The sequence below is a fragment of the Peromyscus leucopus genome, chromosome 23, assembly GCF_004664715.2.
Source record: "Peromyscus leucopus breed LL Stock chromosome 23, UCI_PerLeu_2.1, whole genome shotgun sequence".
NCBI lineage: Eukaryota > Metazoa > Chordata > Mammalia > Rodentia > Cricetidae > Peromyscus > Peromyscus leucopus.
Genome location: NC_051082.1, coordinates 15,134,425 through 15,161,366, shown reverse-complemented (window position 1 = coordinate 15,161,366; position 26,942 = coordinate 15,134,425). Strand labels below are relative to the sequence as shown.

The 26,942-nt window shown below is 48.5% G+C and overlaps 1 protein-coding gene across 1 annotated transcript; it reads left to right on the top strand.

Annotated features, from left to right (window-relative positions):
* Positions 1 to 3,610: 3,610 nt before the first annotated feature.
* Positions 3,611 to 5,655, top strand: LOC114704501 (hydroxycarboxylic acid receptor 2). The gene is given in 2 exon segments (XM_028885765.2): positions 3,611 to 4,619; positions 4,622 to 5,655. Coding segments are annotated over 2 exon segments (1,080 nt in total). The 5' UTR covers positions 3,611 to 3,733; the 3' UTR covers positions 4,816 to 5,655.
* The last annotated feature ends 21,287 nt before the right edge of the window (positions 5,656 to 26,942 follow it).

Here is a 26,942-nt window from a genome sequence, read left to right as displayed (position 1 = left end):
GGCAAGGTGGGCCCGGTGGGTAACGCCCTTGCTGTGTGAACATGGGGATCTGAGTTCAGATCTGCAGCACCCATATGTGAAGGTAGGCATGGCGACACATGCCTGTCACCCCAGTGGGGTCAAGATAGGTGGCTGGGGGGAGGGATTTGTGGGCTAGACAGTGAGTTCTGGATTTTTTTTTTTTTTTTTTTTTTTTTTTTTGGTTTTTCGAGACAGGGTTTCCCTGTGTAGCTTTGCGCCTTTCCTGGAACTCACTTGGTAGCCCAGGCTGGCCTCGAACTCACAGAGATTCGCCTGCCTCTGCCTCCCGAGTGCTGGGATTAAAGGCGTGCGCCACCACCGCCCGGCGAGTTCTGGATTTAATAAGAGACCCTGGCTCAAAAAAATAAAGTAGACAGCAGCTCAAGAAGCCATTCAAAGTCAGCCTTCAGTCACCACACGCGCACACATAGGCAAGCGCGCCTGCGCGGACATGTATGCATAAAATTCTAACTTAGGAAGGAGTCTCCCTTGCAGACTCTGGATGCCGGAAATAATTAATAAATAATATTAATATTTAATATTAGTAATTTCTCTGACTCTTAGTCCACAAACCCCGTAAAATTACTTTATGGATGTTGTACGAGTTACTTTCATGTCCTTGTGACCAAATATGTGACAGTAACAACTTAGAGCAGAGAGGTCCCTGGTGACATGGAGGAGTGTGATGTCAGGAGCAGCTCAGTCCATGGCGGCAGGACGCGGGGGGGGGGGGGGGGGGGGGGGGGGGGGGGGGGGGACGCGGGGCGGCAGGGACGCGGGGCGGCAGGACGCGGGGCGGCAGGGACGCGGGGCATAGGGCGGCAGGACGCGGGGCGGCAGGAATGCGGGGCGGCAGGAACGCGGGGCATAGGGCGGCAGGAACGCGGGGCACAGGGAGGCAGGAACACGGGGCGGAGCTCGCTCCTCACGTGGTGGCCAGACCAGGAGGAGAGGCGTGCAGGCCTCATAACCAAAAGTGGATATAACCTTCCAGGTCCTGTCCTGAGTGATCAGTCTCTACCAGCTGCCATTCCCAAAGGTCTCCAGGCTCCCCAAAACAGCATCAGCAGCTGGGGACCAAGTGTTCAAACCTGGGAGTCTGCAGAGGGACCCTTTACATTCAAACCACAACACATGTCATCCATAAGTCCACATTTATCCAGGGAGGAAGCACCACCCGCATACACAGGCAGAAAGGCAAGTGTTAATGCCAGCTAAGGCTCAAGGCGGTGGTGGTGCACGCCTTTAATCCCAGCACTCGGGAGGCAGAGGCAGGCGGATCTCTGTGAGTTCGAGGCCAGCCTGGGCTACAGAGTAAGTTCCAGGAAAGGCGCAAAGCTACACAGAGAAACCCTGTCTCGAAAAACCAAAAAAAAAAAAAAAAAAAAAAAAAAAAAAAAAGGCTCAAGGCAATCGCCTAAGAGGCAGTGGTCAGGCCTGGTGCTCGAGGCCAGCCTGGGCTACAAAGGGAGATGTTGTCTCAAAACTTGCTTAAGGGGCTGGGGAGATGGCTCAGTTAAGAGCACTTGCTCCTGCAGAGGACTTGAATTCAATTGCCAGCACCCAAATCAGGTGCCTCGTATCCACCTGTGACTGCTGCTTCAGGGAGCCTGACGCCTGCTTCTGGCCTCTGAGGGCACCAACACTCACACGCACACACCTACACAAAGAAACACACACACACACACACACACACACACACACCTCTTTAAAAAGTAAATGTTTCAAAAAATCTTTTTAAAAATACAGTATTGCTTGGCAAAATGGTGTATTGAGTAAGGGTGCTGGCTGCCAAGCTGGACGGCCTGAGTTCAATACCTGGGCAGGAAGGAACTGATTATTTTAGGTTCTCCTCTGACCTCTACACATGTGCCATGGCATTTATCCCCTCTCTTTCCAAATAAATGAATGTAATTACAATTTTCCAATAAATGAAAAGTAGTATACCACAAGGGTGAGGGGAGAGGCTTGGAGGTCTGCCAGATTCAAACCCAACTTCCGCTGGGTTATCCTGGGCATGTTACCTCTTTGAACTTCACTTGCCTTGTTTGGAAGTCATAATCAACAAGAGTTTTTGGCCCCTGGACTACAGAGGATAAAACAAGATGACATATTTAAAGCGTGGCTGGAGAGACGGTGGCTCTGCTGTTAAAAGCACTGGCTGCTCTTGCAGAGGACCCAGGTTCTGTTCCCAGCACCCACCTGGTGACTCAACGGTCTATAACTCTAGTCCCTGGGGATATGATGCCCTCTTATGGCCTCCTTGGCCATACCACATACCATGTGGTGTACATTATGTTCTGACACAAACCAACACTCGCTCACATTCAAAAACAAATGACTCTTTAAGGTATGGAGCCTGGCACACTGGAAACTGCAATGTGGGCGCCACTGACCTCAAAACTCCCATCTACATGGTCAGTGTTTCTGTAAGTATCGCTAACCCTATAGGAACCCAAGATTAGGTCACCCTGGGTCTAGTCTATAAAGGTCTATCAAATGCCACTAGTGAGTTCTGGGTATGCAACTAAAGGGATAAATTTCCAATTTCTAACTCAAAGTAGAGCAACAAAAAATTTAAAAACCTTATGCATGCATGCATGTATGTGTGTGTGTATGCCAAAATACTCATTGGAGATCCTCTATAGGATAGCAACCACACTTTAAAAAAAAGGGGGGGGGAGAAAAGGAAATGCTGTCTTTCTGCAAGGCAGGGCTCACATGCTCTTGGGGCTTGAAATCCAAATCTAATTTGGCAAATACCACACAGCCAGGTACAGTGTTCCATGCCTACAATCCCAGAACTTGGGAAGCAGAAGCAGGAAGATGGAGTTTAAAGCCAGCTGGGGCGACATAGCAAGATTCCCTCAGAGAGAGAGAGAGAGAGAGAGAGAGAGAGAGAGAGAGAGAGAGAGAGAGAGAGAGAGAGAAGAGGGTGGTGCTAAAGGGCTGAGTCAGCGGTTAACAGCACCTTGCCCCTGCAGAAAACCTGAGTTCAGCTCCCTGCACCCACATTAGGGGGCTCGCAACTGCCTAGAACTCCAGCTCCAGGGTCTCCAGGAGCCTCTGGGCACCTGCAGTTACATGTATGTACCCACCCCGACGCACATGCCTACATATAATTAAAAACAAAAGCAAATCCTAGAAAGAAAAGAGAGAAGAAACTGTCTACACATTACTAATGAATGCATTACTAATGTAATATATTACCAAATGTCACGTGAATTCTTAGGTTTCTGAAAGCCTTGCTGTTCATTTGGCACAGTGCAAGATTACTGCCATTGTTAATTTGTCAATTAGGTAAACCAAGCAAATGGCAGTGAATGAAACCTCCAAGGCCAATTAACTAACCAGCGTGCATGAATGCAGCCTTCAGAAGGAATGCCCCCAGATTTTACTCATTCGCAATGGACAGTCTGCTTGCCTAAACTTATCCTTTACATTTAGAAAAATTTGTGGGTTCCCGTCTGCCTGAGGGATTTTTTTTTATTACTTGTTTATGCAAACAGCAAGTTGCATAAGAGCCTTGCTAGCTTTTTTTTTTTCCTTAAGTGATTTCGTAGTTTCCTGGTAACCATGCAGTCATCTCTTTCAACACCCTGACATGACATAAAGCTGAGGGCTGAACCACACGTTCACCACACAGACACACACACTCGCCTTGAGCCTTTGCTAGGTGAGGTGCTCTGGGGCCGACCGGGCAGCTCCACTCATGAGCAAACAGAACCACTTTCTGGTGATAAATGGCAAGAACTGCTGTGTGTTCCGAGATGAAAACATTGCCAAAGTCTTGCCGCCGGTGTTGGGGCTGGAGTTTGTGTTCGGGCTCCTGGGCAATGGCCTTGCCCTGTGGATTTTCTGTTTCCATCTCAAGTCCTGGAAATCCAGCCGGATTTTCCTGTTCAACTTGGCGGTGGCTGACTTTCTCCTCATCATCTGCTTGCCCTTCCTGATGGACAACTATGTCAAAAGGTGGGACTGGAGGTTTGGAGACATCCCCTGCCGTCTGATGCTCTTCATGCTGGCCATGAACCGGCAAGGCAGCATCATCTTCCTCACCGTGGTGGCTGTGGACCGGTACTTCCGGGTGGTCCATCCCCACCACTCCCTGAACAAGCTCTCCAACCGGATGGCGACCATCATCTCTTGCTTCTTGTGGGGTATCACCATTGGCCTGACCGTCCATCTCCTCTACACGAACATGATGACCCGCAATGGCGAAGCAAATCTGTGCAGCAGCTTCAGCATCTGTTACACCTTCAGGTGGCATGATGCCATGTTCCTCCTGGAGTTCTTCTTGCCCCTAGGCATCATCCTGTTCTGCTCGGCCAGGATCATCTGGAGCCTCCGGCAGAGACAGATGGACCGACACACCAAGATCAAGAGGGCTATCAACTTCATCATGGTGGTGGCTATCGTCTTCATCATCTGCTTCCTGCCCAGCGTGGCTGTGCGGATCCGCATCTTCTGGCTTCTCTACAAAAACAACGTGCGGGACTGTGATATCTACTCCTCGGCGGACCTGGCATTCTTCACCACGCTCAGCTTCACCTACATGAACAGCATGCTGGACCCGGTGGTCTACTATTTCTCCAGTCCATCTTTCCCAACTTCTTCTCTACGTGTATCAACCGCTGCCTGCGGAAGAAATCATTGGGCGAAACAGAGAATAACCGGAGTACAAGCGTGGAGCTCACGGGGGACCACAGCACGGTCCGAAGTGTCCCAGAGGCGTTAATGACTGACCCCAGTGAGCCATGCAGCCCCTCTTATCTGGCCACAACATCTCGTTAAAGCCACTACGCCAAAAAAAAAGGGAGGTTGCCACTCAGGCCTGAGCTCTCCGGAGAGATCGGTTTGGCCGTTGCACAGAGTAACATCATGAGACTTGGCTCGCACTTTATTGCAACTTCGAGATTCAGAGAATCTGATCTAGAGAAATGCCGTGGTGGAGTGAGCGGCTTGGTTGCAAGGTGCTGCCATAGAAATCTCCGAGGATCAGAAAGTAAAGTTTCCAGGTGGCGGAAACTTCTTAGTCTCCCAAGCCTGCAGGGCTGAAGAGGACAGAGTCCTGTGGAATTTTGAGCCCCAGACACACCCATCCGTACCTATGGCTTCTTGGCTTCCTTCTTGTCTGCTCAAAGCCTCGGATGGTCCTTCAGTCCCTAGGGTCCTACCTAGCCTGTCTGTGGGCTCCAGTGGGGACAAAGAGAGCCAAGAAGCTGGAGGGGACCTCTACCCAGGTGTCATTGAACAAGCCAGTAGGTCACCTGGGTTCTGTGGAACCAGTTCACTGTTCAGCCAGACTTTAGCAGAAATGGAGGAGGGGACGGAGATTCAAAAGCTTTGATTATTCTCAGAGTCTCCAATGGTGGTAAGAAGGGGTTAGGATAGCCCCAGGAGGGACCGGACTAACCGTGTTGGAGGGAATTGAACAATCAGCAAGAAATTCAGCCGCGCAGTTCAAAGGCTTCGGGGAAGACAGCTGCTTCCCTTCTCTGTTTGTTTTCCTTTTCAAAGGGGTTTAAAAGTGTCCGTGGTTAAAAGGGAGCGGGTGGAATTCCGCCTGGGTTCATTTGCTTGTGTTTCTGTATTTACATCTACCGTTTCAATAAATTTCAACAGGAGACGGTCTGCGGCGGCATTTGTCTGGGTTAGAGTTCACAGAAATGGGTTTACTACTTAAGACCTATGTGGGCTATGAACTATATCCTAGCAGAAAAATCCGGTGCGCTGCAAAGCACAGAAGGGCACAGAGCTCAGTCCTGAGACAGCTGAATGGGTGGGGTGGGGGGAACATAAGGTCGTTGCATTTGGGGAGGCTGTATAGAAGAGTTCGCAAATGGAGTTTCCCCCTTTACAGTTTGGTGAGTGTTGCTATGAATAGCTGCACATTAAAAAAAGAATCAGACCACAGTGTGATTTTTTCCCCCCCGCCCCCAGGAAGAGGAAGGGAGAGCTTCCTATGGAATGGTTTCGGTTCCCAGTTCGGAGATGGAAAGGAGATGTACTGGTTTGAGTCTGCCATGGGTCCAAGTTTCTGTTGTAATTTCATTTCCAGTCTCCGTCCTTCCTTGATCCTTTGGCAAGATGAGACTTCACTTTTCCCTCCCGAGTCGGATGCAGATGATGTCTCAGCCCGGGGTGGATGGCGGGAAACAAGGGGCAGATGGACAGTCGCGGGTTCAAGCCCGTGCTTGCAGGTTACTGTCTCTGCTACCTTCCGCTCCTCCAGGTAGGGATTTAAAAGTGGGGGGTCGCCTTCTTTACGAAGGTGGCAGACCAGAGCTCAGAGCTGAGCAGGGATTTCCCCGACTCAGAGCGTGAGTCACAGGGAAGCCGGTGGTGAAACTCCCAGTCCTTCAGCGGTGGAAGTCAATAGCTTACATTCATTCATCTGGTTCTCACGGGGTAAACAACAAGGGTGCCAGACACTGTTCTAGGTGGTGGCAATGCAGCCAGGAGCAAGGTGGATAGATGATGGTCTTCTTCCCATTGAACTCAAATTCCAGACAGGGAACAGGCAGACGGCGATGAAGGAAAGATGTAAATGCGAAGCTTAGTGGTGTTGTAAAAACAGCCAAGCATGACGATGAGAACAGTGAGGATGACTGGGGTGGGGATGGCTAGGAAGGCCTCCAGGAGGAAGTGACATCAAGTTGAGCCAGGATTAGCAAGAGGGAGCAAACCATGAAAAAAAATATATATATGGGCTTAGGAGGCGAGGTGAGTAAGTGTGTGCAAAGGTCCTGAGGTGACCGTGAGTTTGATGAGCACGAATTAGTCTCCCGGAGGCCGCCCTAACCAAGAATCACAAGCTGAGTGCCTTAAGACAATACAAATTTATTCTGTCCGTTTTTTGGAGGACAGAAATCCAAAATCAAGGATGTTGGCTGGGTTGGGTTTGGCCCCTTGCATCGGCTCTGCAGGAGCGTCGCCTCACTCCAACCTCTGTGGCTGCCAGCAAATCTTCTGCTGCTTGGCTGTAGAAACAATAGTCTGATCCCTGCTTGCTGAGATCACAGGCAGGTATGTGCCTCCACGCCCAGCTTAGGTGGTGCTAGGGATCAGATCTTCATCTATGCTAGAAAAGCACTCTCTACCCACTGAGGCCATCCATGCAAACATTAGGCTGTTTCTACAAGGGATTTGAGCATCCTTGGGTTTGGCACCATGGGTGTCCTGGAACCCAGTGTATGAACGCATGGACGCGTAGCTGCTGACTGGAAAGGGCAGTTATAATAACTGTTGAGTTTTTATGTGTTGTTGTTGTTGTGTATAGGATGTGTGTATTGTGCCTCTGAGAACAACTTCGTGGAACCAGCTCCCTCCTTTCTGTCTTAGCTCAGGTTCTAGGGATCAAGCTCAGCTCAGCTTGCAGCCCTGTGCTCCTCTGAGCTGCGCCTCACTCCCCCCCCCCCCCGCCCCGCCACCGCCCGTTACCCCAGTCACAAAAATTTATGTGTGTATTTTCTTTTACGCCCTCTCTAAATCTGTCTTGCAATTGCTTTCTTGACTTTGGGGGTGTGGCAGTTCTAGCCCCCCCCCACCCCACATTCCAATTACTCTGAGACTTCCTTTTAGCCCAACAACCTCTTCCAAACATGGACAGGTCACCCCCTAAATTTAGAACCAGAAACCAGGGGTTCAAGACCATGCCTGTTTCTGATGTCAGGAACTCTCCTCCCTTCCAGATTTATTGCACTAGACACTCCCCTGCCTCGCTCTGGGGCCGCGCTTGGCGTAGGGGACTCTGAACAGCATCCAGTATTCTAATGATAACACATCCTGGCCCTTCAACTGGGGCTCAGTTTAATATTCAAAACACTTCCTGAACGTGGTCTGGACCTGTGCTGGTTGCTGTTGACACGTCTCAGCTGTCCACACAGATGACCTGTCCAGGGGCCTCTGACCTCATCCCCTGCCCTTGACTTGGCTTCTGTTATCAGTGATACAGCTAAGGGAACAGTTCTTCCAGGTGCTTCAGACAGCAAAAAACGTTTGGCAAAGTCACAGAAATGTACCATTTACCAGCAGCAAGGTCATCTCCGGCTTGCCCATCTTTTGGTTCAATCAGTGATGTCTTCACATCAGAATAAGGCTGTACCTCTAGACTAGGCCTGAGGTCTACTCAGGAGGCTGAGATAGGAGGATGTCTTGAGCTCGGGAATTTGGGGCCAAGCTGATCAACATACGAGAAGACCTTGTCTCAAAACACACACACACACACACACACACACACACACACACACACACACACAGAGGGATCAGTTGGTAAGATGCCTGAGAGAGAGAGCTACGTGTGGTGGTACACCTCTTTAATGTCAGCACTTGGGAGGCAGAGGCAGGTGGCTCTCGAGGAGTCTGAGGCCAGCCTGGGCTACATAAGCGAGTTCCAGGCCAGCCAACTCGGCACATTAGTGAGACCCTGTCTCAAAAAACAAAACAAAACAAAACAAAACAAAAAACAAAAAACAAAAAACAAGAAACAAAAAACAAAAAAACAAAACAACAAAAAAAAAAAACAACTCAAATCGAAATCAAACTAAATAAAACAAAAAAAAAAAAAGAAGAAGCTAGGCACAGCAGCACTCATCCGTAATCCTCGGGCTGAGACAGCGGAAACACACAGATCACTGGAGTTGACTGCCCCCACCCCTCAAGCGAGCGGCACTGAGAGCTCCAGGTTCAGTGAAAGATTTTGTGTCAAAAATAAGAAGGCTATTGAGGAAGGATGCTCTCCATCAACCCCTGCCCTCAGCATGCACCCGAACATGTGGACTCACCCATACACACACACACACACACACACACACACACACACACACACACACACATAAAAGCCCCTACAAACTGGAACGAGCAGTGCAAAAGTTTATGCTTATGGCTTTCATTGTGTGTGCGTGTATAGGTCCTAGGACAGCTCTAAGGAGTTGATTCTCTCCCTCTCTCCTTCCACTATGTAGGTTCCAGGGATCAAACTTGGGTCGTCAGGCTTGGTAGCAAGTGTCCTTCCCTGAGCCATCTTCCTGCCCTGGAACAGACTTTTGTTGTTGGGGTTTTGTTTTGTTGTTGTTGTTGTTGTTTGGAGACACGGTTTCTCTGTGTAGCCTTGGCTGTCCTGGAACTCTCTCTATAGACCAGGCTGGCCTGGAACTCACAGAGATCCACCTGCCTCTGCCTCCCTGGGATTAAAGGCGTGCACCACCACTGCCCAGCTCAGACTTTTTTTTTTTTTTTTTTTTTTTTTTTTTGGTGAAATTCTTTGGTGACTGAGTCTGGAGCTGTTCATGTTAAACAGGCAGACTTCCTAAGAAGAAATTACTTTTGTTTCTTCTTATAGTATTAGGAAAGTAGTGTTTGTTACAATAATTTAATGTAAGGGTCCTTATGCTGCAAAAAGCTGCAGCATTTTTCTGCTGTGCAACTGTGTCTTCCAGCTTGAAACATGACCTTGAGGGGTTATGGGAGATGCCCACTGAATGCACAAGAAAACGGCAAGCTCTAGATGTCCATCTCTGGGGATCTCTATATAAACAGTAAATACTTGCTGTGGAGGGGAGACTCTTCAGTGGAACTGCCTGCAGGTTGGGCTTGGAGCTCCAGAGGGAATTTTTGTGAGCTGTATGTACCACGCTGAGGCAGACTTTGCAGTGATACAGCTGCCTTTTACTCTGCTCTGTTCCTGAGAGTGATCTCTAGAAACCCACTCTTTCACTGAGCTGGACTTGAGCAGAATCAGAATTGCCTTGGTGTCCGTCCACAGTGTCTTAGCTGAGGTAAGCGGACATTTCTCTCTATGCTCTCAGGAAATTCATGCAACTTCAGATTAGGTTGCCCAAGACATTAAAAGTAGAGAGGAAGGATGCTTGAGAGAAAACTGAGAATACTAAACCAGGCAGGAGGTGGGAGCAGGGAATGCATAGTTCCAGCACTTGGAAGGGTCAGGAAGAGGATCATGAGTTCAAGATCTGCCTGGACTACCCGGTGTGTTTAGGGCCACATGGTGAGTCTCTATCTAAAGAAGTATAAACCAGGCTTGGGCAGCAAAGAGCCAGGACCAGGTCCTTCACCTAACTCTTAGCCATGAATGAGACTCAACCTATCAATGCACATATCAGTCAAGTCAGATTTTCGAACAGGAGAAACCATTGATTCCTAATCACTGTTTAGAAAATATTATAAGGGGCCAGTGAGATGGTTCAGCACGTAAGAAGGCTTGCTGGGCCAGCCTGATGGCCTGAGCTCAACCGCTAGGACCCACATAAAAGAGCCGGCTATGAGCTGGGTGGCGGTGGTGCACACCTTTAATCCCAGCACTTGAAGGGCAGAGGCAGATGGATCTCTGTGAGTTCGAGACCAGCCTGGTCTACAGAGCAAGATCCAGGACAGGCACCAAAACTACATGGAGAAACCCTGTCTCAACATCGCCCCCTCAAAAAAAAAAAAAAAAAAAAAGAGCTGGCTATGGTGGTGTGCATCTGTCATAGCAACTCCTGCAGTGAAATGGGAGGCAGGGAAGCTCATGGGCCAGTTAGCCCGGAGCAAGAAGCACGTCAGAACCACGAGAGAGACTTCTTCAACACAGTGGAAGGAGAGAACTGACTCCCTAAGCATAAACGGGCTCCATCACACCCACACACCCGCATGCACATTCTCATACCACACAAAACAATAATTACTTTAAAAAGTTATTACCAAGACAGTAGCACTGCTCATGCACAGGTGTGTGTGTGTGTGTGTGTGTGTGTGTGTGTGTGTGTGTGTGTTGTGTGTGTGTGTGTGTGTGTTTTAGTTTATATGCTTATTTGTTGTAATTCAGAAGTTCTGTCCTAGGGGTTCAGGAGTACAGGGCAAGTGGTCTACCACTGAGCTACATTCCTAGACCTGAGTTTTACATTTTCATCAGGGACTATAGGGGAGACACCTCCTCCCAGAAAACAGAGGTAGTCACAGCTTCAGTTACTCCAAGTTGGGGTCCTGGGGGCCGTGATAGGTGCTGGGCCTGCCGGGCAAGGTTTATATGATATTTATATGATTCTTACCACCTACAATCTGGAAGGGGCACTGGCAGTGGTGGGTCGACCTAGTGGCCCCCCCAGGTCGCCCCCCCCCGGGTGTTCCTACTATAGAGGCTGAGTGGTGACAGAACACTAGGGAGGTCCCAGATACTAAAGGACACAACCAGCCTTCACCCACTGGCCCAGCATTCTTAGAAGAGCGAAGGGGTCTCCAGGCCATCTTGGTTTCAGCTACAGCATAAACAGCATTTTAAAACGAGTTTGCGCCTTTAATCTCAGCACTCTGGAGGCAGAGGCAGGCAGATCTTTGTGGCCAGCCTGGTCTACAGAGCAAGATCCAGGAAAGGCGCAAAGTTACACAGGGAAACCCTGTCTCGAGAGAAAAACAAAAACAAACAAACAAACAAACAAAAAACGAGTTTGTACAAAGACATGCTCTCTGCCAGGTGTTCCTCGGGTCAGGTGAAAGGGAACTCTCCACCTCACCATCTCAATTTTCTGCAAAAACTCTGCCATGTCAGCCACACTGCAAAGCAAAGTTACACCCACCCATCTTTGGGAGTAACGCACATTGAACCTGCTCAAACCGTTCACCCATGAGCTTCTAGACACGTGGTCACAAGCCCGGAGAGGACCTTCCGGGAGGATGAAGGTCTTTGTGGTGTTATGTGCTGCTTCATAAACTTGGAACAAAGAAGGGTGGTTGGTAAACTGCTTGCCAGGCAAACATGAGCACCCAACTTTGGTTACCAGAACTCACCTAAAAAGCTAAGTATGGTGACCCCCACTTGTAAGCACAGCCCTGGGGAGGTGAAGACAGGCAGATCCGTGGGCCTTGCTGGTCCGCTAGACTTGCCTACTCGTCCAGTTCCAGGCTGAGGAAGAGACCCTGTCTCTGGAAACAAGAGGGAGACTGGGAAGACGGCTCAGCAGGTGAAGGTGCTGGCCCCTGAGCTGGGAGGTCCAAGTTCAGTCTCTAGAACCTGCTCTAGAAGGGGAGAACCAACCGCTACCTAGGACCAACAGGTCCTGTGACCTGTACGGGTGCTCAGTGGCACTCATATCCACTCATGTGCACATACACGCACACACACACACACACACACACACACACACACACACACACAAGTACATAACTAAATGTAAGAAAAATTAAAAATAAAACAAAACAAGATGGACGGCTCCTGAGGAGAGACACCTGAGTTTAAACTCTGACTTCCACATGTGCATGCACACTCACACATCAGTGCACACTCATACATCAGTGCACACACATACATCAGTACCCACACATACATCAGCACACACTCATACATCAGTACCCACACATGCAACCACTCCTATACACACAAAGACAGACAGACAGACAGACAGAAAGTTCTGTCCCTTCCTTGTCTTCGATGACCAAAAGAACATGACTATTTCATAACCGGCGCTGGATTCTCTTCGGGCCCAACTGTATGTAACATTTGGCTGTACTCTGTCTCTTCAGGGAAAAGGAGCTGGCTTGGGGCATTGCAAACCTCGGGGCCTGACCTAAGGTCCGCAGTCCCACGGCCCTGGGTCAGGAAAGGAAGGTCCTCCTGAGCTCTCAGCAAATATTGATACCCGCGGAGCCCTGACCACACCCAGATGTGGGTTTACACTGGAAACAGCACCTGACATTCTCAAGGCAGGTCGGCAAAGAAGAGAGAGTGAACTCTGTTGATGTCATCGGGTTGGAAAGCAGTTGGTTCCTTCTTGGCATTTGCAAAATACATACTTTGCGGGTGGGAAAAGGGTTTTGATGGAGTGACAGGAGAGGAGTCCTGCTCAGTATCGCCATCATTTGGTCACCCAGGGTCATCATCACAGCGGAGATTTGCTTTCTGGTATCTGGTGGGCCCCCCACCGTGCTCAGCTCAGAGAAACGCTTCTGTTTGACCCTAGCTTGGTGATTTCCTAAAATGATGACATTATGGGGAAGGTGCAGCTTCCTGTTTCACAGAGAAGTCCACTGAGGCCCGGGGAGTTTGAGTAACTCATCCAAAGCCATACATCTGGCCCATGATAAACCAGGAGAGCAAACGCAAGCATCTCACTCCACGGGCTTTGTTTTCAAGGCTCTGAGCACATAGGAAATGGGAGATGGGCAGACAACAGGAACTGGAAAACATAGGTTGAAACATTGACCCACACGGGGGGGGGGGGGGATTTCCATTTTTTTTTAGAACTTCCGAGGTTCCCAACCATTAGGACCTCAGGCCCCTCCCAGGATGCCTGGCACAGTTCCTAGAACTTAGAGGATGTTCTAGAACGGCTGGTTCCCTTCCCCAAGCCTGGCTCTTGGATGACCTTGCTCCTCTTTCTTAGTGCATTTGTTTCTTTTTCTTTTCTTAAAATGTTTCTTAGCCAGGCGGTGGTGGCTCTTGCCTTTAATCCCAGCACTCGGGAGGCAGTGCCAGGCAGATCTCTGTGAGTTCGAAGCCAGCCTGGTCTACAGAGCGAGATCCAGGACAGCTAGAGCTACACAAAGAAACTGTCTAAAAAACCAGTTTAAAAAAAAAAATTGTTTGGGGGCTGGAGAGATGGCTCAGAGGTTAAGAGCACTGGCTGTTCTTCCAGAGGTCCTGAGTTCAATTCCCAGCAACCACATGGTGGCTCACAACCATCTGTAATGAGATCTGGTGCCCTCTTCTGGCCTGCAGACATACATGCTGCATACATAATAAATAAATTAATCTTAAAAAAAAAAAAAAAAGTTTGTTTCTCCCCTGGGCTGGAGAGATGGCTCAGAGGTTAGAGGTGCAAACTGTCTTTGCAGAGGGCTGGAGTTGGGTTCCCAGCGCCCACGTGGTGGCCCACAATCTCTGATGCCCTCTTCTGGCCTCCAAGAACAACCGCACTCGTGTACATACCCACACACAGACTGACACGTTATTAAAATAAATCCTTAGAAAATTGGGGGTAGAGGGATGGCTCGGGGGTTTAAAGCAGTTCTTGCGCTTATAGAGGACTCCAGTTTGAGTCCCAGCACCCACGTGGTGGCTCACGACAACTCCTAACTGCAGTTTCAGGGGATCTGACACCCTCTTGTGGTCTCTGTGGGTCCCCGGCCTGCACGTGGTGTACATATATACATGCAGGCAAAATACTCACGCACAGAAAGTAAATAAATATTAAAAAAAAAAAAAGTTTGTAGAGCCTGGTGGCATATATCTTCAATCCCAGCACTAGGAGGCAAAGGCAGGTGGATCTCTATGAGTTCAAGGCCAGTCTGGTCTACAGAGTTCCAGACCAGGCAGGGCTACTTAGTGAGACTCTACATCAAAAAATTTTTTCTACATTTGTGTGTATGTGTGTGTGTGTGTGTGTGTGTGTGTGTGTGTGTGTGTGAGAGAGAGAGAGAGAGAGAGACAGAGAGAGAGAGAGAGAGAGACAGAGAGAGACAGAGAGAGACAGAGAGAGAGAGAGACTGTGGATACACACATCTATATGGCGGTCAGAGGCTAACAACTTGTGGCGTCCTTCCTCTTCTTCCTCTGTGTGAGTTCTGGAGATTGAAGTCAGGTCCTCAGCCTTGCAGAAGGCTGATAACCCTTTACCTGATGAGCCATCTTGCTGGCCTCTCCCTTCCTCCCTCCCTCTTTCCTGCCCTTCCTTCCTCTCGTTCCTATTCTCCCTCTTCTCCTCCCTCTTCCCCCTCCTCCTGCAGGCTGCTACTAATTCACTATGTAGCTGAGGATGACCTTGAACTTCTGATCCTTCTCTGTCTGCCTTCCAAGGGCAAGGTCACAGGCATGAACTACCGCACCCCGTTTACGCAGTTCAGAGGACTGAACCCCGGGGCCTCCTGCGTGCTAGACAATCACTTTACCTGTTCAATCACTTTACCAACAGGGTCTCACCATGTAGCTCAGGCTAGCCTGGGACTTATATTACATTTCTTAAAATTTCTTTTATGTATTTTTTTAAGGCATAAGTGCTCTGTCTGTCAGCAAAGGGCACCAGATCTCATTACAGATGGCTGTGAGCCACCATGTGGTTGCTGGGAATTGAACTCAGGACCTCTGGAAGAGCAGCCTGTGCTCTTAGCCACTGAGCCATCTCTCCAGCCCTGTATCATATCTCTTGAGTTTCAGTCTCTTGGGTGCTGGGATCACAGACATGTGCCATCATGCCATATCTTCTTGTTATTCTATTTGTGTATGTGTATATTCATAAATGTAGGATATGTATACATTATATATGGTAGTATATATAATATAGATATATCTCACAAAAGGGCCAATCTGAGAACATTACACACTATAATTTTTTTTTTTGAGACAGGGTTTCTCTGTGTAGTTTTGGGGCCTGTCCTGGATCTCACTCTGTAGACCAGGCTGGTCTTGAACTCACAGAGATCCACCTGCCTCTGCTTCCCAAGTGCTGGGATTAAAGGTGTGCGCCGCCGCCGCCGCCGCCGCCGCCGCACCGCCGCCGCCACCACCACCTGACTACACTATATTTTTATGCAGTGTTTATTTATCTATTTATTCACTGCTGAACACGTTAGGCGAGCACACTGTATAACGTTATTATAACTACGGAACGACAAAAGGCTGTCTGAGAACGGGGTTATATTTGGAGCAGGGCTTTGAAGGAGGTGGTTGAGCACAAAAAGGGAGGCTATTAGTGGATCTGACTCACCAGCTGACTGGTGACCTGCCGGAAAAAGGAGAAATAAGAAATGGACACACCCAGGGAAAATCCTGGGAAAATGTGGCCATCCAGAGGCCATGGGAGAGACCTCACAAAACACAGCCCGGAGAGACGAGATGGGAAAAGCCTATAATCCCAGCATTGAGGAGCTGGAAGAGGAAGGATTGGGACTGAAGATCAGCCTAGGCTACTTAGTAGGTGAGAGGCCAGCCTGAGCTACCTGAGACTCTTGCCTCAAAAACTAACAGGAGCTGGAGAGATGGCTCGGTGTCTAACTTACTGCTCTTTCAGAGGGCCTCAGTTTGGGGCCAGCACAGACATCCGTCATTTCACACCTGCCTATGATTCTGGATGCAGGAGATTCAATGTCTCTGATCTCTGCAGGTGCGCGTGCGCGCGCAGACACACACACACACACACACACACACACACACACACACACAAATATAATAAAAAATAAATCTTAAGCCAGGCAACAGTGGCGCACGCCTTTAATCCCAGCACTTGAGAGGCAGTGACAGGTGGACCTCTGTGAGTTCGAGGCCAGCCTGGTCTACAGAGTGAGATCCAGGACAGGCACCAAAACTGCACAGAGAAACCCTGTCTCGAACAAAAACAAAAAGCAAAAAATAAATAAATAAATAAATAAATAAATTTTAGGGCTGGGTGTGGTGTCACATGTCCTTTAATCCCAACTCTCGAGAGACAGAGGTGAGAGGATCTCTGGGAGTTCAAGGCTAGCCAGGGTGACTTATGAGGCTCCAGGACAGCCAGGACTACATAGAGAAACCTGTCTCAAACAAAACAAAAACAAATCAAAAAGTAAATAAGTCTTAAAAAAAAAAAACAAAAAAAAACAAAAAAACAAAAACCAGGGCTGGAGAGATGGCTCAGTGGTTAAGAGCACTGGCTGCTCTTTCAGAGGTCCTGAATGAGATCTGGTGCCATATTCTGGCACGCAGACATACATGTAGGCAGAACACTGTATACATAATAAATAAATAAATATTAAAAAAAAACAAACAGAAAACAAGGCTAAGGATATAGCCTAGTTGGTAGAGTGCCCGCCTAGCACTATGGGTTTGACTCCTAGCACCCCATACACAGGACGGCAGCACACACACTTATAATCTGAGTATACCTGAAGTGAAAAACAGGAGCACAAGGCTATCCTCAGCTATATAGCCCATTTGAGGATAGCCTGGGCTACATGAAACTCTGCTTTCAAAAAAAGTTTAAAACAAACACATAAAGACACAACCCTGCATCCATATGGTGGTGGATTGGTAGAGGTGGAGAGGTGGACCAGCATTTAGAGCACTTGTTGCTATTGTAGAGGACCTGGGTTCGGTGCCCAGCACCCACATAGTGGCTCACAACCATTTATAACTTCAGTTCCTCTGTGTGTGTGTGTGTGTGTGTGTGTGTGTGTGTGTGTGTGTGTGTGTGTGTTAGCTACCTACCTACCTACTTATCCATCCACCCATCCATCCATTCATCTACCTACCTACCTATCTATCCATTCATCCATTCATCCATTCATTCATCCATCCATCCATCCATCCATCCATCCATCCACCTACCTACCTACCTACCTACCTACCTACCTACCTACCTACCTGTGGTTGATATATTATGCACCCCAATAAACTTATCTGGGGGTCAGAGAACAGAATGGCCATAATATTAAACATAGAGGATAGGCAGTGGTAGCACACACGCCTTTAATCCTAACATCCCAGAGGCAAAGATCCATCTGGATCTCTGTGAGTTTAAAGCCACACTAAAAACAGCCAGGCATGGTAATCTCAGGAAGTGGTGGCAGGAAGCAGAAAGGTATTTAAGGCTGAGGACCAGGGACTAGAGCTGGTTAAGCTTTTAGGCTTTTGAGCAGCACAGTTCAGCTGAGACGCATTCGGATGAGGACACAGAGGCTTCCAGTCTGAGGAAACAGGATCGGCTGAGGAACTGACGAGGTGAGGTGGCTGTGGCTTGTTCTGCTTCTCTGATCTTCCAGCGTTCACCCCAATACCTGGCTCTGGGTTTGCTTTTATCAATAAGAACCTTTAAGATTCGCGCTGCGCCTACCTACCTACCTGGAACGGTTTTGCTATGGAGCACCACTGTCCTCAAACTCTCAGCCATCCCCCTGCCTCTGCCACTCGAACACTTTCTGGGATTCTAAGTGTGGACCACCATGCTGGACCCTGCCTTGCTTTCGGGTTACTGTGGTCAATATTGACGGAAACAACCCTGGAGAGGAGAGACTTTTTTCTTGGCTCATGACTTCAAAGAGTCTCATTTATTGTGGTGGAGTACGTCCATCCACTGAGACGGTGAGACTGTAGGGGTGGCTGTTGTGGGTTTTTTACCATGGTGTCAGGAAGCAGAGAGCCAGGCAGGAAGAGGGCAGACATAACATTCTCCCAAGTGTCTGACTGACTTCTGCCAATGGGGGCCCCACCTCCTAAAGGTGTCACAGCCTCCCAAAAGAGTGTCACCCGCTGGAAACAAGCACTCAATGCTTGCGCCAGTGGGATCCAGTTCAGATTCCAGCTGTCACACTCTGAGCTGTGAGAATATAAATGTCTGTTGTTGAAGCTACCTAGACTGGACTGCTCGGCCACGGAAGCCCTGGCAGACGGAGATGAAATCTGATTATCAGCCTTCTGTGGAGACTGGCCAGTGGTTCCATATGTGTTTGCTTAAAAAAACGATTTATCAGCTATAACCCTGACTAGAGCTTGACCAAAGGCCGGCTACACTGCGCTACAGAGAAATTCAACATTAGAAAAAGCAGAATCGCATTAGGAACACATTGACCTCTCACAGGCAAACACAGCCCACTGTTTCCTCCATCTCCCCATCTGCCTTGTTTGATGATGGAAATCAATGACAGAAATCGATTAAAACACAATTTTTTTTTTTTTTTTTGTTTTTTTTTTTTTTTTTTTTTTTTTTTTTTTTTTTTTTTGTTTTTTTTTTTTTTTTTTTTGATGTCGAAATCACAATCCTCCCCTCCCATGCTGGATAAATTGCGAAATTAAAACAATTTCTAAACACACCACACACAACACACACACACACAACACGCACGCACACAGCACCATCAGGAATGCTCAGTGCACAAAGGTACTTGCTGTCATGCCTGGTGACCTGAGTTGGATCCCTAAACTCACATGGTAGACGGAGAGAATGGACCTCGGGCAACTTGTCCTCTGACCTCCACATAAGAACACACTCAAATAAATGGTGATTTTTGTCTGTTTGTTTTTGTTTTTCAAGACAGGTTTTCTCTGTGTAGCCCTGGCTGTCCTGGAACTCACTCTGTAGACCAGGCTGATCTCAAACTCAGAGATCTGCCTGCCTCTGCCTCCGGAGTGCTGGGATTAAAGGTATGTGCTATATTCACGTGTGACGTGTGTGTGTGTGTGTGTGTGTGTGTGTGTGTGTGTGTGTGTGTGAGAGAGAGAGAGAGAGAGAGAGAGAGAGAGAGAGAGAGAGAAAGAAATGATACAATACGCTAATAAAAATTAGCGATAAGCAGCCAAGCTTGATGGCGGCTCCTTCAGTCCCAGCCCGTGGGTAAAGCCTGGAGTTAGCAAGCCTGGGCCCTGAGAGATGACTCACTGGTTAAGAGCACTGATTACTCTACCAGAGGATCCGAGTTTGATCTCCGGCACCCCAGACTGTGGCTCACAACCATGTGGAATTTCAGTTCCAGGGGATCTGCCTGAAGGGGTTGAACTCTCCCACTTTCACAACTGAATTTAGGTCCCAGTTCTCTGAGAAGGGCAAACCGGCGTCTTTTCCAACAAAGGGCCATTTCTCTACAAGACCCTTACCTTCAGGATCTGGGGAGAGGACGAACCCAGAGGGTCTAAGTCAGCCTCACAGTATCTCAAGGACAAACCCAGCAGCCCCTTCTGAGTCACGTCTAAGCTTGTGCAGATATGTCCAAAAACGATACGACTAAACCTCAGCCTATTAGAAATACACTAATCTGACTGCTGCCTGCTTAACCTGTTATGTAACTGACCCTGAAGCTCTTCTTAGCTGTGCTTAAAAGGAGACCCCACAACCACTTCTGGGGTGGTCGCCATTTTGTACAGGTGAACGCCCCCACATGCATGTGGTGTAATAAACGCCCTTTGTTTGAGTCTGGGGGTCTTCCTTTTGCGTTTCCTCAGACCCTACATGATCTTCTCTCTGGCCTCCCAGGGAAGCAGGCATGCACACGGTGCACAGACATATATGCAGACAAAACACATCCATGTGCATAAAATTGAGTTTAAAGTTAAAAAAAAAAAAGTTAGCAAGCTCCTCCCCAGGATGGGCTGTCTCAACACACGAAACAGCCAGGTGTGGTGGGGCACCCCTTTAATCCCAGCGCTAACGAGGCAAAGGCAGGTGGAATTAGATAGCCTGGACCGCAGAGTGAGTTCAGAGCAGTCAGAGCTGCATAGAGAGACTCTAGCTCCAAAAACAAACAAATAAACAAACAGAAAGGACAATTAGGGAAGGAGAATTTGGAGGACAAAACGTGCTCATACTGCAACCAAGCGTCTTCTATGTAGTTTTAAAATCTTTGTCAGCCGTAGACTCAAGAAGAGTCAGGCATGGTTGGGCAAGCCTTTGATCCTAGCGCTCAGATCTCCGTGAGTTCGAGGCCAGCCTGGTCTACAGAGTGAGTTCCAGGACAGTCAAGAGAAATCCTGTCTTAAAAAAACAAAAAAAAGGGGGTTGGGGATTTAGCTCAGTGGTAGAGTGCTCGTCTAGCAAGCACAAGGCCCTGGGTTCGGTCCTCAGCTCTGGAAAAAAAAAAAGAATTTGGCAGTAGCTCCCAGGGCACCATCTGTACTTGAAAAAAGTACTGACTATCAAGCCACTATGAACCTAAAAAGGAAACCCAAGAAGGTTGAGTGTGGTGGTGAGTACCTATGATCCCAGCACCTAGCGGGCTGAGGGTGAAAAGTCCTAAGTTATCCCATCTGGGCTGCATAGGAAAACCCTCTCTTAGTAAATCAAGACGAATACTCAAAAAAAGGAGAGAAAGGTGTTTAGGACACACGTACTCCAGACAGTTTAAATCTTAACAGTTTCCTATCAGACTCTCATAAAAGAGAAGGATATCTGGCCGGGTGGTGGTGGCGCACACCTTTAATCCCAGCACTCGGGAGGCAGAGCCAGGTGGATCTCTGTGAGTTCGAGGCCAGCCTGGTCTACAGAGTGAGAAAAGTAAATGATACACAAATTGAAGGAAGGACTTTTATTTTGCTTCAGGGCTTCGGTCCATGACGTCATAGAGCAGCTCAGTCCTCAGCGGCGGGAGTGTGTGACGGAAGCTATTCACATTAGAGTGGACCAGGAGTGTGACAGGACCGTGGCCAGGGGTAACCATCAAAGGCCTGCACCCACACACCCGGGTTCACCTAGGTTTCACAGCTCCACTGGCTGAGGAGGAAACATTTCAAAATGGGAACCTGTGGGGGACATTTCAGATTCAAATCATAACAGTGTCCAAAGAGACTCAGTCGGTGTGGAAAGCCCACAGAGATGGTATGGGAACCACTGTGAACGCACAAGAAACTATCAACCTATGGGAAACAGACCGAGGAGGTCAGACAATGGTGTACGCCAGCGTAGGAAATCATCGTATACTTCTGATTTCTCCAAGAGGGAGATTTGTCACAAAGGACATGGGAGAGGCTTTACGAGAGCCTGGGAACTTGGAGGCCACGAAGACCAAGACGGATATATTTGACTGCATAAACATTCAGCTGTTTTGTGTGACAAAGGACACCATAAATAAAACCCATTCAAATGGCGGAGCTGAAAAAAAAAATGTTTGCAATCTAAATAACAGCAGCCAGCATCTGCTGCCTGTTACCGTGTGCCAGGCAACAGCCTGCCTCCTCCACATGCATTTGCCTCCGGGAACGCCTCCAAGTAGGAATCATGGTTGACGCTGGCAATGGCTATCCCGCAGATGCAGAAACTGAGGCACGACAAGGTCTCATAAGTTGCTGAGGTCACGTGGGCAGGCAGGGCAGACTCAAGATGTGACCCTTGGCAGCACTCTGGGTCACCCCTCAGACGGAAGCCAAGAAAGCCAAATTGCACACTATTTAAAGAACTTTTACAAATTGACCTGACCAAGCCAAGCCACAGGCAAATGGACTATTTACACAAGAGCAAACCCAAATGGCTAATGGACTTTGGAAAAGACACTCAAATTCAACGCGGGTAGGGGGGGGGGGCGAATGAGGGGCTGAAGAAACGGCTCGGGGATGAGAGCACTTGTTCTTAGAGAGGACCTGAGTCTGGCTGCCAGCACCCATGTGGGTCACCTCACCAACCACCTGTAACTCCAGCGCCAGGGGATCTGACAGCCCCCCTCCCCCTGACAATGAAAATAAATTTAACAAATAAAGGAAAGCAGCAAGGAGCCATTACTCCATGCGTCCCACTGAGATGGGCAAGCGGTGTCAACGCCACCAGCAGAAATGTGGAGAAAAGGGCATTCTCACACTCTGTGGCCATTGGGGAAAGCAATCTGGCAATGTCCGTTAAATTGAAACTGAATGTCCCCTTTGACATGCTAATCCCATTCCTGGGAAGCTGTCCCCCAAAAAAAAAAAAATTAAAAAGACAGCAAGTATTCAAGTATTTTTTTTTTTAAAGATATTTACGGGAGGTCTTTGTTGTTGTTGTCTTGGTGGTAGATGGGGTCAGAAAACTGGCCACAGAGTGAATGCGCATCCAAAGAAACTGGGCAATGATTGAATGAGTTATGCTATGTCCTTCCTCTGGGATATTTAATTAATATTGAAAAATAATTGTTAGCATTTAGGCATCTGTACTGGCCTGCCCTTAGGGTTCTGACAGGCTTTATCTTCAGCTGCAGCAGCTAAGAGCACCCCTGTGCACATTCGCTACGTTTCTTCCAAAAGGTGGACTTTGCCTACCTCCCATCTCTTTCTCTTCCTTCACTCTCGTCCCAGGGACCCGTCTCTGCCCCCTTTCTCCCCTCTCCTCAGTAAACCCCCCCCCCATGTGGGCCTGTTGTATGGTTTGACTCCTTCGTGCTGCCACTTTTAAAATACAACAACAATGACCACCTCTGATTTTTAGTGTGTCCACAAATTATTGGGAAGTGTGAAAAACATGATGCTTAAAAAAAAAAAATGCATGTTGTCTCCTGTTTTTTTTTGTGTGTGGTTTTTTTGTTTGTTTGTTTGTTTGTTTTTTGGTTTTTGGTTTTTTGGTTTTTCGAGACAGGGTTTCTCTGTGTAGCTTTGCGCCTTTCCTGGAACTCACTTGGTAGCCCAGGCTGGCCTCGAACTCACAGAGATCCGCCTGCCTCTGCCTCCTGAGTGCTGGGATTAAAGGCGTGCGCCGCCGCCGCCGCCGCCGCCGCCGCCACCCGGCTCCTGTTTTTCTAAAACAGGGGGGAAGAAATACCTGTGGAAGACCTCAGGTTAAGCCAGAGAAGCATAAAGAACACACACTGGCTGCTGGGGAAGTTGGGGGACTTGTGTGAGGAAGGGGCTGAGGACAGACAAGTGTCAAACCACCTTGCTGCCTGCATTTTCATGAATAACACTGAACTGGAACGTGGCTGTTCACAGGGCTGGGGCTGGGGGGTCAGTCTAGTGCATGGGGCCGCAGCATAAAATGCAGAAGTGCTCGCTACTTTTTAGGACTGTCTCTGCCCGGTTGTGAGTTGAGAGGGCGTGCCTTCCTACTGTTTGCAATCAGGGGTGTCGCTCCTCCCGCGGGTACCTAGGCTCTCCCTACTGCGTCACTCATGGGCCATCTCTACGCTTTGACAATCGAAGGCAGGGCTGAGTATGAGACGGAGGTGGTGTGACCCATGAGCCCCAAGCACTTACAGTACAGAATACAGTTTGCACAACCAGCCAGCGTGGTGGCACACACTTTTAACTCCAGCATTTGGGAGGCAGAGGCAGGTGGATAGATCTCTGTGAGTTCGAGAACACCATGGTCTACCTAGAGAGTTCCCTGCCAGTCGGGGCTACCTAGCGACCCTGTCCAAAATGAAAACAAGGTACTTGTTGCTGGAGAGATAGGAGCCTGCACACACATGTACCAGGGCCAAGGGGGAAGTAGGCCAATATGGTTTTACATTCTGGAGGGGAGGTGGGGGCCACAGCCACTGGCTGGACCCGGGCTCTAAGGGAAGCATCGAGGGAGCCTCGATCCTCAGGCTTGCTGTTTGCCGTGACTCTCCCTCCCACACTTCCCCCAGTCACACACGTTTACAGAACAAGCACACGAGTGAACAGAGAGAGCGACACAATACCCAGAGGAGCTGGCACATGGCTCACCTGGAATGAAATGCAGATTGCTGTAGGGAGTGGGGGGGGGGGGCTGGCACTGAACCTGTCTGTCACAGTCATCACTGTCCCTGCCTCCACCGTCTGAAAAATGACGCTCCTCCAAGCAACTGCGCCCTTGGGAGGTGACTGGATCCCAACCAAGCTATAGAGTGGGGTGTGATTAGCTTTGGTCAGTTGCCTAGACCATGCTGTGGACATGGAGATGTGCCAGTCAGGGCTGCTCTCCCGAGAGTTCCCTGATTTTTCTAAAGGGCTTTTGGGATCCAGGGATGTAGCTCAGTTCACGGAGTGTCTGCCTAGCATGCCTGAAGCCCTGGGTTCAATTATCAGCACTACATAAAACATGCTGGCACATGCCTGTAACCCCGGCATTTGGAAGGTGGAGGCAGGACCGGCACAAGTTCAAGGCCATGCTCAGCTACCTGGTGAGTCAGAGGCCAGCCTGGGCTACATGGGACCCTGTCTCAGGAGCTTTGAATTTGGCAACTCCTCAGAGAGTGAATCATGGCCTTCTCATGTATTGTAGAATATTATTTTAAGGTTTATTACTTTTGTTTATGTTGCATTTGTTTAACTCTGTGAAACTGTGTTACTTTGCCTGTCTAAAACACCTGATGGTCTCATAAAGAACTGAATGGCCAATAACAAGACAGGAGAAAGGATAGGCAGGGCTAGGAGGCAGGGAGAATATATAGAAGGAGAAATTTGGGAGAAAAAAATGGTCAAGGAATGAAAAAGGAAGAAGGAGGACTTCAGGGGCCAGCCACCCAGCTATACAGCCAGCCATGGAGTAAGAGTAAGATGCAGAAGTATGAGAATGAGAAAAGCCCAGACGCAAAGGTAGACAGGATAAGTTAAGAAAAACTGGCAAGAAATAAGCCAAGCTAAGGCTGAGCATTTATAATTAAGAATAAGCCTCTGTGTGTGATTTATTTGGGAGCTAGGTGGCGGGCCCCCCAAAAGAGCAAAAACAACCAACAACACTCATATGATCCAGCAGTTCCTCTCCTAAGTTAAAAGCCCGGAGAATTAAAAACGGGTCATCCAAAGCAATATATGTACAGGTGTGAACATAAAAGCACTATATGACTTTTAGCAGTGACCAAAAGGTGGAAATAGCCCCCATGGGGCAGATAAACAAATAAACAAAATGTGGTCTCTTCATCCAGTGGAACGTGGTTCAGCCACACAAAGGAACCCCAGAAACTCGAGGCAAAGGGAAGAAGTCAGCTGCAAACAGTCAAATATTGCAGGAGCTCATTCACGAGATGTCCAGAAGAGACAAATCTAGAGACAGACTGAGAGACAGATGCCGGGGGCCTCAGAGAGGGGGAGGGTGGGGACTGTTTGGCGGTTACTGAATGTCTTTGGGGGATGAGGAAAAGGTTTTGAAGCTAGGCAGAGATCATGGGGACAGAGCACAGGAGAAGGTATTAAAGACTTTCCCCTTTTAAAATGGGCAGTTATACAGTGTGTGAATTTCGTGTCAACAATAATAACAATGATAATAATAAATAGAACCTTGCAAGGATATGGTTTTTACAGTAGGCAAACCTCTTTTTTACACTGTTTATTTTTTTATCACTTTTGACTTATATGTATCCGTATACATACATATGTATATGTGTATGTGTGCAAGAACACCGTAGGGCATAGATGAGAGTCGGGTGACAACTCCCGGGAGTCTGTCCTGTCCCTCTACCATGTGGGTCCCAGGGGTCAAACTCGGGTCCTCAGTCCTCACCTCCCTGGCCCAGCCAAGTCTTTTTTTTTTTTTTTTTTTTTTTTTTTTGTATCTTATTTATTTATTTATTTACTTACTTACTTACTTACTTACTTATTTATTTATTATGTACACAGTGTTCTGCCTGCATGAATCCCTGCAGGCCAGAAGAGGGCACCAGATCTCACTATAGATGGTTGTGAGCCACCATGTGGGTGCTGGGAATTGAACTCAGGACCTCTGAAGGAGCGTCAGTGCTCTTAACCTCGAGCCATCTCTCCAGCCCATGAACTTGACCTTTGTGTGTATGTGTGTGTGAGACAGGGTTTCTTGTGTAGTTTTGTGTGTCTGAACTGCTCTGTAGACCAGGCTGACCTTGACTCAGAGAAACCCATACCTCTGGCCGGGCTGGGTTAAGGCGTGCACCATCACCCCCGTCTTGTATCTGAGGAGACGACAGGGGAGCGCAGGACGTTTACAGAACAGCCAGGGAGAGGAGCGAACAATCCCAGAGGAGCTGGCACATGGCTACTGGAATGAAATGCAGATTGCTGTAGGGGAGTGGCGGGGGGGGGCTGGCACTGAACCTGTCTGTCACAGTCATCACTGTCCCTGCCTCCACCGTCTGAAAAATGACGCTCCTCCAAGCAACTGCGCCCTTGGGAGGTGACTGATCCCAACCAAGTATAGAGTGGGGTGTGATTAGCTTTGTCAGTTGCCTAGACCATGCTGTGGACATGGAGATGTGCCAGTCAGGGCTGCTCTCCGAGAGTTCCCTGATTTTTCTAAAGGGCTTTTGGGATCCAGGATGTAGCTCAGTTCACGGAGTGTCTGCCTAGCATGCCTGAAAGCCCTGGGTTCATTATCAGCACTACATAAAACATGCTGGCATATGCCTGTAACCCCGGCATTTGGAAGGTGGAGCAGGACCGCACAATTCAAGGCCATGCTCAGCTACTGGTGAGTCAGAGGCCAGCCTGGGCTACATGGACCCTGTCTCAGGAGCTTTGAATTTGGCAACTCCTCAGAGAGTGAATCATGGCCTTCTCATGTATTGTAGAATATTATTTTAAGGTTTATTACTTTTGTTTATGTTGCATTTGTTTAACTCTGTGAAACTGTGTTACTTTG